The sequence below is a fragment of the Amphiura filiformis genome, chromosome 17 (assembly GCF_039555335.1).
Source record: "Amphiura filiformis chromosome 17, Afil_fr2py, whole genome shotgun sequence".
NCBI classification, from domain to species: Eukaryota; Metazoa; Echinodermata; class Ophiuroidea; order Amphilepidida; family Amphiuridae; genus Amphiura; species Amphiura filiformis.
The window spans coordinates 34767364-34781711 of NC_092644.1; the positions used below are offsets into that span (position 1 = coordinate 34767364).

Below are 14348 nucleotides of genomic sequence, written 5' to 3' on the forward strand. Positions count from 1 at the left end.
TTTCAAAAATCGAAAGGTGGGATGGCCCTAGAGGTGATTTTGCACCTGTTTGTCCCATTCTTTTCGCTGGCATTTTATTCTATTTACTTTGTCTTGATTAGTATGTGCAATATTTATATATAATATATTTGTCTTTGTAATTGTATATGAGCCAGTGATGAAGCATAATAAATAAATGAAAAAATTAAAAATTAAAAAATAAATAAATAAATAAATAAATAAATAAATAAAAAATAAATAAATAAATAAATAAATAAATAAATAAATAAATAAATAAATAAATAAATAAATAAATAAATAAGTAATCAACCAGGATCAGCTCCCCGAGTTTCGTACGGGTTACAATGGGACAATTAACACTAAGTTCCTTTCAAGCTAACTCAATGTTTCCACGAGAGCGTACTAGGCACCACCAGGGTTTGAACCCGCAACCTCTCGCCCCATAGTCGAACGCCTTATCAATTGAGCTAACTTGACTGCTAAATCAAGAGGCACTTGCAAAGAATCTTACATCGGAGAGACTGAACGTTCTCTCAAGACCATATTTCTTGAACACAGACGTCCAAACATATCAGCATAGAGTCACCGGGCTATCACGTCTACCTGGACAAAGTCTTAATTTTGGATAGGGAACCCCGCTGATTTCAGAAAGGAGTCAAGGAGGCCATCCACATCAGGGCCAACCAACCATCTCTGAACAAAGAAGAAGGACGCTAAAAGTTACCAAAGGTCTGTAACCCAGTCATTACGTCACACTTCAAGAGTGCACGATCGGGTCATTCCGTTGAAGAAGGCTGTAGTAGGAACAGCTGAAACTTACGGAGGTAGATATTTTTGTATTGAGATCAAGAGTTAAAATCTCTCTTTATATAGATTACCAATACAGATGAACTTTCATTTTATTATTATCATTATTATTATTATTATTATTATTATTATTATTATTATTATTATTATTATTATTATTATTATTATTATTATTATTATTATTATTAACTATGTGACCACCAATGAAAACCGTAACAAAGCCTTATCTCAACATACGGTCAATATTGTTTTCCTTTCAGAGATAACACAACCTTTTGATTGAAGGATTGGTATCCGGTCAGGTATCGAGATGGCATCAAGTTCTATTGTTATATCAATGATTTCAGGATGGTCTTTATTTCCGATTACACTTCTGTTTGTCATCCTCGCGCTTATGTTCTTGTCCAAAAAAACTAACTTACCGCCAGGACCATTTACTCTCATTCCTTATATTGGATTTGCTCCCCGCGTCGCATACTCTCTCTACAAAGGCGAACGTCTGAACAAGTTCTTGATGAAGCTTGGCAATAAATATGGACAAGTATATTCGTTCACAGTATTTGGGATGCCTATCGTGGTTTTGAATGAATATCAGGCAATACGTGAGGCTTATCAAGATGCTAAACTGAATGATAGAGGAGTAAATGAACTGCAAGCCAAGATGTTCAGTCGAACTTGTAAGTATAGACAGGTCCAACCCAAAAACTATCAATTTTTCCTACCAGAGTTCCAAGACCATACGTGACACGTATGTTATTTTGGATTTAAATGTTTCCTTTAGATCAAATATGGCGGTCAAAAGTCCACTAAAATCCTTTTAAGTTATTAGAATAACTCATTTTTACAATGCCATTGAACTAATTTATTCTACTTTTTTGTGACCTGGGTAACAACATTGTTACCCGCCTGAGTAACATCAAAAAGTAGGTAAAGTTTAACATGATTCAATGGGCTATGACTTTCCCCCTGTGAAATAGGTAACGAAAGACCTGAGATATGGCAAGCCATTCCTTGGTTAAAATGTTTTTCCTACTGGAATAATTTGAGACCACTTTTATCAAAATCAGAGCTTTGTTTTTCATTTTTATACTCCTGTGAACAATGATGGAAAAGGGTCTCCACAAACTGTACATCGGAAATAGGTAAAACTATACTTTTCTTAATCCTGATAATGAGAGAAATACAACTAGATCGTCTTTATGCATATTCGCTCAATTTTGAAATTCGAGCCCTGCATTAGCGGTCATTCTGGATATATGTGACCGTACAGCACGAATGAGCCGTAAATGTCCTCAATTGTATTCTGAGTTACAGTGTAAAATGGGCATGAAGGTCGTATTCATAGGTACCTCAATTTGGTGCTACGTGTACCTCATTTAATGAGATACACGTAGCACCAAATTGAAATACCTATGAATATGACCTTCATGCCCATTTTACACTGTAACTCAGAATACAATTGAGGACATTTACGGCTCTATTCGTGCTGTACGGTCACATATGCAAATTACCATTTTCTATTATTATGTCCTTTTGTGTTATTTTTGTTATTGTCCAGGAGGGTGTTAAGATTCACTTTCATTGGTGTTCCCATTTTCCAATTTAAAAATACACTCTTTCGGATGCAAAAATAATACTTCCATATGTTTTGTGTACATCACGTACCTCAGTACGATTCTTGTGGCCGGACTAAATGAAATGGTGGGAGAGGGGACTAAATATCATAGTCATGAAATTAATGATGCATCTGGTAGCTTAGATCATAACGTTCATATACTTAGTTGCAATTATCCCAGATAATTCTTGATTTGTTTTTACAGAGTGTTGAATTGTCGAGGTTTTTGGTCAAAAAAGGTGCACTCGGTGTATTTTGAAACTTGAGGCATAACTATTCTCAAATTAACCCCAAATCATAATTTATTTTATATACCTCATATATAGATTCCTGTCATCTGATTGGTTGAAAGTGCAGTCATTGAATTAACTATGCCCGCAAAATGAACTATGGACCGGTCCATGGAAATGAACTATGGACCGGTCACGTGCGTCACGATCAAACTGCGCGTTTTTCCCAGCGTAAAATGATATTACGCACGAGTTGATGTTTTCACGCGTTATAATCACGCAGAAATCGCAGATTGTAATCTGTGTGCCGTTCGCATTGAAACTATTAATTTTTCTTCCCAAAATCGATGCTTTTAACCAAACAGATGACAAGAATCTTAAGATTTGGTATATAAAACAAATATTGACTGTTTTTTATTCGGGGCATGGTTAAAACTATAGGCCCGCGGTGATCTCAAAACCATGACAATGCCCCTCGGCTACGCCTCGGGGCATAGTCATGGTTTTGAGATCACCGCGGGCCTATAATTTTAACCATGCCCCGAATAAAAAGCAGTCAATATTTGTATAATATACGCGTGTAGCAAACCCCTCTGGAAATAATTGGACGTTGTTTGCGGAGCCTAATTTTGATTCGAGTTTATTTCACAATATTTCTAAGGTGAAAATTTTGACCTGACATTTTTTTTTCAGATTTCCCAGTCGGATTTTATAAATAAATAAATTTTGAATAAATAATGAGTACGCTTACCTTTCTGCAACACTTCCTGATACCATTGGGCAACATTTTAGCTGAAAACAGTCCCTTCCTATCATTTTTGAACAAAATTAATATGGTTCAAAAGTACGTACACTACGCGTACTGGCACTGGCACAGCGAGGCAATGAAGAGAGCTATTTACGGTGGGTATCTATTGTAAGCTATTAGGGTATAGTATATCTTCCCGCAAGTGACAAGATGTTTCAAGCAGGTGCATACATAAGGGCGGTATATTCAAATGGTATTGTCTGGATCATTGAGTATCGATTGCGCACGTATACACGGATGTGTGTGGTCACTCCCCAGGTTTTGACATGAATTACTGCAAATTGGTTGCATTGGTTATTGTCATAGGTGACTTCAATGTCAACCTCTTGGACCAATCCCACTATCTGTTCAATGATATCTCTGATTTTATGTCTGCTCATAACCTCCATCAATCTGTCTCTGAGCCAACTTACCACGCACCCAACACTACTCCCTCTCTCATTGATCACATATATTGTAATGATCCTGATTTGATTACCAATGTCAATCACCTTCCTCCTGTTGGTGCTTGTTATCATTCTGTTATTCACTGCAGTCTTGATATTCAGCTAACCAAACCCGACGTTGTACGCCGCAAAATCTGGCAATACAGCAAAGCCGACTGGGAAAAGGCCAATTATATATTGTCCACTTACCAACTCACCAAAGGGGAGGATGTTGATAGTGCATGGAATCATTTCCATTCTTTTTTCATGTCCAGGTCAGGTAAATCTCCAATTCCTGATAGTGTTCACCATAACGGCACTTCTGGTACCACTTCGGCTGAGATTGCCAATATTTTTTGTAATTTCTTTTCCAAATGCTTCAATGACTCCAGTATTTCTGACATTCCATCTCTCCATTATGACATTTCTTCCTTTATCTCTCTTTGCAGTTGTTCCAGCGATGCCATCCACCCCTTAATCTCCAAGCTTAACAACAACTCAGCCGCTGGGATTGATGGAATCACAAGCCTCATGTTGAAACACACTGTGGTTACTCTCTCGCCTATTCTTTCTGATATTTTCAACTTGAGTCTCATAACTGGCCGTATTCCTGATGCATGGAAACTGTCTCGAGTGATCCCTGTTTTCAAGTCTGGGGATCCTCACGCTGCCTCTAACTACAGACCTATCTCTTTGCAACCAATTTGCAGTAAGCTTCTGGAAAAGGTTATTCATAGTCAAGTTTTGCAGCATCTCATCAACAATAATATTCTCACAAACAGACAGTTTGGTTTCTTACCCAAGTCTTCCACCACGGATGCACTCTCAACTGCTCTTTATGAATGGTACAATCACCTTGAGGATCGCAAAAGCATCGCCATGGCTCTTTTTGACCTATCCAAAGCCTTTGACCGTGTCCCCCACAGCCCTCTGCTCCATAAACTCAGAGCTGTTGGTATTTCCGGTCCACTCCTCTCTTGGTTCAGGTCTTACCTGTCCAACAGGTCCCAGTTGGTTGCTATCCGTGGTGTGGACTCACAATCTGTTCCTGTGCTTTCTGGAGTTCCCCAGGGCTCTGTCCTGGGGCCTCTGTTGTTTCTTGTCTATGTTAATGACTTGTGTCTTTCTTCCTTTTCTTTAAACAGTTCTCTTGTTCTTTATGCAGACGATACTACTCTCTTCAAGCCTATCTCTGCTCCTGATGACTTGGTTGATTTCCAATCCGACATTGATTCCATCCATTCTTGGTTCTCCCTTAATCACCTTTCTGTCAATTCCTCCAAAACAAAAGTCATGGTCATTTCCACTAAGAAGGACCCTTTTCCGGATCTCAATTTCACTCTTAACAGCCTGCCTATTGAACGTGTGTCATCTGCGAAATTTCTTGGTGTCTGGCTGTCTGACAAGCTTTCCTGGAATCTTCACATTGATAACATATGCAGAAAAGCTCGCAAAATCATCGGCTTCATTCATAGATCTTTCCAATCAGCCCCCTTCAGCATCCGTCGTTCTTTGTACTTGGCCTTGGTTCGCCCCCATTCTGGAGTAAGGTTGTACTACTTGGCATCCTCTTAACATAACCCTTACCAACCGTCTTGAGTCTACCCAAAGATTCCCCTGTCGTGTCATTCTTCAGTCTTGGAACCTCTCCCATGAGGACCTTCTATTGGATTCCGACCTGCCTCTTCTTAGTAAGCGTCGTGATGTTGCTTCCCTGTGTCACTTATTTAAAATCTTTGCCAATCTTTGTTCTTCTCCAAACCCTTTCCAGCCTCATCCCAGACCTGGTCTACGAAACCTCAATTCCCGCGCTGTTCAAGTTCCTTTCCGCCGGCTTTCATTGTCCCAGAGATCATTTTATCCGTTTGCCTCCTCCATCTGGAATTATCTCCCTGAAGCTATTGTCAATGCTTCTTCCCTCCAGGCCTTCAAATTGGCCATCCAGTCCCACCTCCTCTAACCAGTTCACATAATTTATGTTTTGTTTTATTTTATTCTGTACTGATTATATGTATTTTCTAGTAATGTTTTGATTTTAATGTAAGGGCAATCCTTCAATTTATTGTGTAATCAATATTGGATCTGCCTGGCCTTGTGCCAAATGTTATAAATATAAATAAATATAAATAAAATTACAAATGACGTCGTGAATGACCCAGCGTTTTCATTTTATTATTACAAAATTAATCGTCGTTTATGACGAGTCCTAAGAGTCATACCAGTTCAATTCATCAAAATTAATTTGTATTAAATGAAAAACAAACAGACAAGTAGAAAATAGTATATGTCTTTCTATGGCTGTATTCCTATCAATATTAACCACAGTCACCGTGGCACAGTAGGCATCTTTAGCATTCATAGTGCATTGGCAGTGGTTCGAACCCTGGTGTAAATTTTAGTATTTTTTATTATTTTTACTAATGCGCTGTGCCGTTTTTCAAACACGCCCCTGAATGAAATTGATGGGCAAGTACCCTTAAAGGGGTTACTTTTTTGAGATGTTTGTTAATGATCACTTTCAATAATACGCAACGTTATTATCGACATTATAATCCCTTGTCATTCAAGGTTTTGTTCTTCCCACTCACTGAGAAAATAAAAATAAAAGTTCATGTTTTATCATTTTTCTTGTTAATAAGAAAATGGAATGACATGGAACATGGCTAGTCAAATAAAGAAAAATAAGCGAAAATAAGATAAGACAATAAAAAGAAAACTCACCACTAAGGCGACAGAAGCCATTTAATCACCATTCATTCAGAAAAGTATACTTAAAAATACATCAAAAGTCCCGAAAATTCCAAGTATAAATACAAAATGGCCGTTTCATTCTCGTCTTTGTTATTATGATTATTGCTATCATAATTCACCGCCAAAGCAATTTGTAAAATGTTTACAGTAGTTTTGTATTAAGTTTTAATTTGTTTATTCAAACTCACTTTGATAATAATAATAATTTAACTTAGTCCATTATATCTTTTATAATTTGCTTGTAGTTAACAAATGGGATGACATGGGACCATGCCGGATTTTTACTTTAGCCTGCTTCCGTCAATTTGGAGTCGGTACATCTCGTTTTGAGGAACCTATCAGAAAAGAAAGCACAAATCTGATCGAGGAGTTTATCAAACTTAAAGGTCAACCTGTCGATCTTTCTTGGTATGTCAGTAATTCGGTATCCAACATCATCTCTAAAGTCGTTTTTGGGACCCGATTTGAACTTTCCGACGAGCGCATTCATCGGCTTACAGATCGTTTGTATCGTTTAAATGAACTACTTGGGGCAGGTGGGTTGGAAGTATTTCTTCCCATCAACATCCCAAGTAAAGCGAAGCAAGAACTGAACAAAGTTGTTGATGAGCTACTGGCATTCATAAACAGCATGATTGAAAGTCATCGTAAAAACTTTGACACGGATAACTTGAATGACGTAATCGATTTGTGGTTGAATGAGATACGACTTCACAAATCCGATGATCCGAATTCATTCCGAAATCCAGATAATATGGCCGGACAAATATTAGTTCTTTTCTTAGGGGGGACAGAGACGGTTTCAACTACACTTCAATGGGGCAGTCAATACCTTGTCCGATACCCGAAGGTGCAGGATCGCATACATCGCGAAATCGATACGGTAGTCGGTCGTAACAGGTTACCGAAGTTGGACGATAAAAATAACCTCCCATATACACAAGCCGTTATTGCGGAGCTTCATCGAATCATTTCACTCCTACCTTTGTCTGCATTTCATGTAGCAGGAGACACGACAACTTTCCGTGGCTACACTATCCCAAAAAATAGCGTAGTGATTTCTAATCTGTACGCAGTGATGCACAGCCCTGAATTGTGGCGAGATCCAGAAGAGTTTAGACCAGAACGCTTTTTGGACGACGAGGGTAATTTTCATGAACCTGATGAAGTGATTCCATTTGGAATAGGTGGGTAATTAAATTAAACAGGCCAGATGAATGCCAACAAGCATTTAAATATATCGTGTATGTATTATTTAAACGTATCCTCGAGCGAAGGTGACTAACTCCGTAAAAAGTGTTTCGTTTATCAGTTAAGCGATATTTAGCATGTACAATTGATACACGAATCACTAAAAATAGATTCTTTTGTGGTAATAATCATCTTCTTTCATAATGTAAGTCAAGTAATTCCTAAAGCTTGTAACCAGGATTTATTGGAGGCTGATTTTGAAAATGTGTACTGGACGCGGGTATTATTTTTCATAAAAGGGTTTTTTGACCTTTGTCGTCCACCCATTTGCCCCCACATCCTATCCTACCCTGTGGCCCATAACTAGCTATCCACACTGGCCTCCACACTAGTTTCTTCCTTACTTTTTCCACTGTCCGCCTCCATGTTGTCTTAGGGCGACCGACTTTCCTTCTTCCTTCTGGAACCCAGGAAGGTACTGTCATGCAGTGGATATTGTCTTCCACCATACTGCAGTTACTGTCCGTTTTCCTATACACAATACACAGTGCTCTCACCATTGACGCGTGACCTCTACAAACAGTGTATGTTATAGGTATATGGGCATTGCCTAGTTAACATCACTGTGTGAAAAATAACCGGCCAATATTTTAACTATTCTCCAAACTTCTAGCAAATATATTTCTCTAACATGACCTAAAATTACAGCTAGGTTAGATGTTCAGAAGGGGTCGCACTTTCGTAGAATATGAGTGAGGGCAAAGCATAGCTAGCTCATAGCTAGCCAACTCCCCGTGTTAATTGAATAGAGATTTGACCGAAAATATTGAGCTATATTGGTAACGGACCGCTCCGTCCTGAAGGATGCCACAAAAAAACGGCACAAGCTACATTTAAACTATTCTAAATAGGTTCTAGAAAATATAGTTTTGTAACATGTCCTAAATTTTTAGCTAATTTAGATGTTTGGAGAGGGTCGCACTTTTGTGTTTTAGGAAGGATATGTAAACGACAGATAACACCAAAAATATGAAGAAATTATTTCTAAATCTAAAATGAGCGTTTATTGCGTTTCGACAGTATTTTTTGTGGGACATGAGAGCACCTCGGACCTATCGAATTGCATTCTGAATACGAAGCATGTCTTTCTGATATCAAATAATTTTCATTTTTGAAAATCACAATATAATACAAATTTTATGACAAATTATAAAAAATTGATATTTTTCAAGTTTTGATATATAACAGTCCTCGAAGTAAATTATATAAATCTAATGATATATTCTTAAAGTGTATGTAGCAGGGAGGAAAAGCCGACGGTCAATTGAAAATTTTGACCTTTCATATTGAAGATATGGATTTTTTCCCCAAAAGACCTAATTTTTTGGGGTGTTTTGGGAAAAAATTCAATATCTTCAATACGAAAGGTCAAAATTTTCAATTGATCGTCGGTTTTTCATCCCACCTACATACACTTTTAAGTATAAATCATCAGATTTATAAAGTTTACTTCAAGTACTGTTAAATATCAAAAATATTAATGATTTGCCATAAAATGTGTATTAAATTGCGAATTTCAAAAAATCCAAATTATTTGATATCAGAATGGCATTCTTCGTATTCAGAATGCAATTCGATATGTCTAATGTGCTCTGATGTCCCAAAATAAATACTGTCCAAACGTTCATACCCCAGCCGTTTACTGAAAACACCAATGGTCTAGCATACTTGGTTCTAAAGTTATGAAGTTTTTTGATGTCTATTTTCTTATGTATTTTATTGTTTTTTTACTACTTATTTTTACCTTTTTATCTCAATTTCAAATTTGCCACCTTTGGCCCCCAAGGACCAGATCGTGTCACATATAGGCTCCTTGAAATCGCTTATCAGCCTTCTTTGAACAGGCTCAATACGGCACGACCGTTTGAAAATAAATTACTTCGTTGCCATTTTCTTATCAAGCGTAGGTGCGCCCATTTTGACCTTTTTTTATTCCATAATAAAATATATTTTTATCTTTTACGTTTTAGGGCGCCGTGTATGTCTTGGTGAAGCTCTGGCGAGACAAGAACTCTTCATCTTCTTTACCCATCTTCTGCATCAGTTCAAATTTGAGAAGACATCTGAGGACGTACCGATGCCTACCTTGAAACCAATCGACGGGGTTGTCACACACCCAGAAGCGTACAAACTGAGAGTCATTAAGCGCGACTAAATCTGGTATTCTCTTTTCTCGTTTTAGTTGGTGCTGAATTTCAATAGTAATCTGTTCATTTTTTGTATATCATTTTATTCTTAATGTAAGATTTGTTATGTTACAGCATAATACATAATTACAAAGGATAAACATAAAATGAATGCTTTGTGCGCAAAAACGAATTAACAGATCTCAAAGTTACATGGATCGGATTGCCCCATTGAATGGATTGTATTTTTGTAGTACATGTAGTAGTAAATTTAAATCACCATGTTGAGTGCTGATGATATTAATGATCTAAACATAAGTACTGATGAGACTGAAATTAATATATCAGATCTGAGCTTTAACAACTGGAGCGGTTCTCGGGTTGTGCGGTTTTAGGCATACGTGGTTGGTGGGTAAGGTTGTTAGGTGATGGTGAAGTGGTAAAAAACACGTGTGGTCGTGTTTATGGGCAATTCCAAGCAAGCTCGCCCAAGTTGTCAAAATTTAAAAGTCATGTCAAGCATGTGATTTTGGTTTCATTTAAAAGGCTATATTTTCTGGAAACATATTTGTCTGTGGAAATGGTTTTTACTGTTAAAACACATAATATGCATACATTTGCATATTCTTGACTGGTAAAAGCAGCAAAACTAAAAATTTGGAAAAAATATGCATGTGAATATGAAGTAACTCAAAATATAGACACTAGAAATGTTCATATTTTATAACGTGTATTTTCGTCAGCATTGTTTGAGTAACAATTTTACGATTAAACGCATCATTCCGCAACGCAAAAGTATTATTTATTAGTAATGCAATTTCAAAATAAGTTTGATTTTCATAGAAGCTAGAATGCAAAGCAAATTTATTCATCCTATCCAATGAAGCAAAAATAATTTTCAAAAAGTCTAATTTGCGGTGGTAACACCCGATTGTGGAAAGATGCATAATTCAGAATGTACCAGTTTGAAAACATTATACACAATTTTGGTTTGAAACACTATAAAACACATTACAAGCAACTATCATTAAAGTAATTGTTAAGTAGAACTATCTTTACAGTAATTGATGTAATAGCACTGCCTGAGCAATTGTAAGAGACATTCTCCCTGCAAAGCCCCTTACATCATTCCGCAACCCGATAAGGATTCGTGGTTTTTTTAAATTTACGATGAAATAAAAACGGTGATGATTGTTTCTTGATAGTTGGTGATAGGTTTTATGTTACATCCCATGGCTAACATTCAGAGCTTAATTTCACTTTTAAGAATTTTACAGTTGGTTTTTTTAAACTTCCGTGGTCGGGGTACGCGCTGGTGAATTGCGATCGCGTAAAAGTGACAAGGTCGCCTACTACCCGCCGAACAGACAACCAATGGGTCAACCGACTTGTTGTCAAGTGCGTTGATCAGCCAATCAGCGTGATTGCTTATTTTTTCTGTGTGCACGCTCGTAGACGCTTGGCGCACAGCTCGGACCACGGAAGTTTAAAGAAATTAACTTTAGACTAGCATAATAGTGACATAATGTTACTTTCGAAATGTGACCTTGCAACACAAATTGTCGGATAAAATTAAAGCGGTGATAAACATTTTTGGATACATATTGATATCTGTCAATATATATAATGAGCTAAGTATATAAAACACAATTTACTGAAATGTATTGATATTCCTATTTTTATTTATCAAACATGGACTGTTTTTCATTTTCTATGGGATTTTACACACGGCATCATTCCACAACGTTCCTTGCATCATTCCACAACGTGACCTAGTGCCGGAACATTTGGCTTAAAGAGACGATGCCGCAAAAAGGATACTGACAATTGTTAGTTTACATACATTAAGTGGCAAATAAATATCTCAGATTACTAAACTCACACAAAATGTTTTAGTGAAAAAATACTGCTCCTTTGCGCATCATTCTGCAACGTGAAATTTACATATACAAATTAGAAATAAGGGTGGTTTGGAAAAGTTTCTCTTACCCTAATCATTCACTTTTGCATCATTCTGCAACGTTTGGAATTAATTTAAAATTATAACTAATTAAGTATAGTTGAGCTATCTTATTTGGTGTACTTGAATAACTTGATATTTGGGCCAACATTTATAAAAATGACATAAATTACCCTACGCCAATACATTTATGTGTTGCGACCGACGAATTAGACTTTTATTACATTTGTGTTAATGTGAGACAATGGTAGTATAGCAATTAGTGTTTATATTATAAATTTGTATGTGATTACAATGTTTATTAGACAATTCATTGTTAGGGCTTTAGTAAAGAATAACTACCGGTACAAATTATTTTATCGTTTATTGTGTGAAGAAAAAAAGGTACACATTTGTACGTTTTGTTTCAGGCACATGTTCGAATGCAGAACCTTTTGCAAAGAATCTACCTTTATAGTTCGTTTAAATAACTAAAATTATTTTGTGAAACAGTTGTAAAAGTTTGCAAATTAGTCGTTTAAGGTAAGAGTGTTAACATTTTATAGTTTATAGTTGTAGTTGTAGTTTATAGTTGTAGTTATAGTTGTAGTTGTAGTTATAGTTGGAATTATAGTTGAGTTTATAGTTGTAGTTGTAATTATAGTTGAGTTTATAGTTGTAGTTGTAATTATAGTTGAGTTTATAGTTGTAGTTGGAATTATAGTTGAGTTTATAGTTGTAGTTGGAATTATAGTTGAGTTTATAGTTGGCTAGATAACTAAAGACATTCTCTGTACCATTGTTGAAATTATGCCATAGCTTCCCATAATGCATTGTTGACACTATATGCTATACCTATACTCTGTAGCGGAATGTCTTCCCATAATGCATTGATGTATTCTTCCCAGAATGCATCAGCTGTACCTTATATTCCCATACAAAATATTGATGAAATTATGCCATAGCTTCCCATAATGCATTGTTGATACTATGCTATACCTGTAGTCAAATGCCATAGCTTCCCATAATGCCATAGCTTCCCATAAAATTATGAAATTATTTCATTCCCATGAAATTATGCCATAGCTTCCCATGCATTGTTGATACTATGCTATACCTGTAGTCAAATGCCTTCCATATTGCATTCCGTACTCTGTACTGGAATGCTTTCCCATAATGCATCGTTGAAACTATGATATAGTTTCCCAAAATGCATTGTTGAAACTATGCTATTATTACCATACTCTGTAGCGGAATGTCTTCCCAATAAATGCATTGCTGTAGATTGTATTGGAATGCTTTCCCATAATGCATTGTTGGAACTCTTGCCCATAATGCATTTTTTAAACCATGTTATTGTCATGTTAAAAGCTGTTAAATAGGCCTACATGTACCCTATGTATTCTTCCCAGAATGCATCACCTGTACCTTATATTCCCATACAAAGGATTGATGAAATTATGCCATAGCTTCCCATAATGCATTGTTGATACTATGCTATACCGGTAGTCAAATGCCTTCCATAGGCCTTAAATGCATTCCGTACTCTGTACTGGAATGCCTTCCCATAATGCCTTTTTGTCAAGGTAAACAAAGATACTAAACTGGGGTCCTGGGAGTTCTATAACTTCATGCTTGGAGTTGAGATACACAGTGAGGGGTCAATGTGTTGATGGTTAAGCAGGAAATGAAAGCCTCTGGGTGGTCAAATCATGGCCAAAACAGCAACCCATTATGCAATAGATAGCTCATGTCACTTCATGACTTAAAATTAATTTTTATAGCATGATCCTTCATTAATTCAAAGACCCAGACGAGCAGAGGCATACCAGCATCAGCAGTAATGGGGAGTGTGAGAGGCTGGTCCCGGAGGGGGGGGGGCACTCAACACAAATGACCATACGGGTATGCTCCCCGGAGAGACCCCCCTTTTTGGATTTCGCAGCTCTGAAAGACCCCCTATATTTGACCAAAATAGAACTCCGAAAGACCTTTGATTTTGATCATTTCAGCTCTTTCAGCTTTCAGGCGATTTTCAACCAGAAAGCCAAGGTAGACCCTTGATTTGGACTGTTCGCAGCTCCAAAAGTCCCTGTTTTACTTGTTCGCAGCTCCAAAAGACCCCCTCGGTACGTTGTCAGCTCCCAAAGACCCACCGCCTCAAAATTTCGGGGAGCATACCCACCAAATTTTTTGATGCCCCTCACTTCTGGGGCTGGTCGATATTGCCTCGGCTCAAAATACTGGGACAAAATTGACCAAAAGTATCTTCTTTTGGCCTGGTTAGACCACAATTTTTAAACATTCTAATTTTGACCCAAAATTTCTCAGTGAATATCAACAATATTTTAGTACAGGGACAGCAGGAAGATTTGGAAATTTTTCACCTCTTAGCC

The 14348-nt window shown here is 37.0% G+C and overlaps 1 protein-coding gene across 1 annotated transcript; it reads left to right on the plus strand.

The window, feature by feature from the left end:
- Window positions 1–1079: 1079 nt before the first annotated feature.
- Window positions 1080–10042, plus strand: LOC140137170 (cytochrome P450 2A10-like). The gene is made up of 3 exons (XM_072158822.1): window positions 1080–1484; window positions 6882–7823; window positions 9858–10042. Exons 1-3 carry the CDS (start codon window positions 1118–1120, stop codon window positions 10040–10042), a joined length of 1494 nt encoding a protein of 497 aa, XP_072014923.1. The 5' UTR covers window positions 1080–1117.
- The last annotated feature ends 4306 nt before the right edge of the window (window positions 10043–14348 follow it).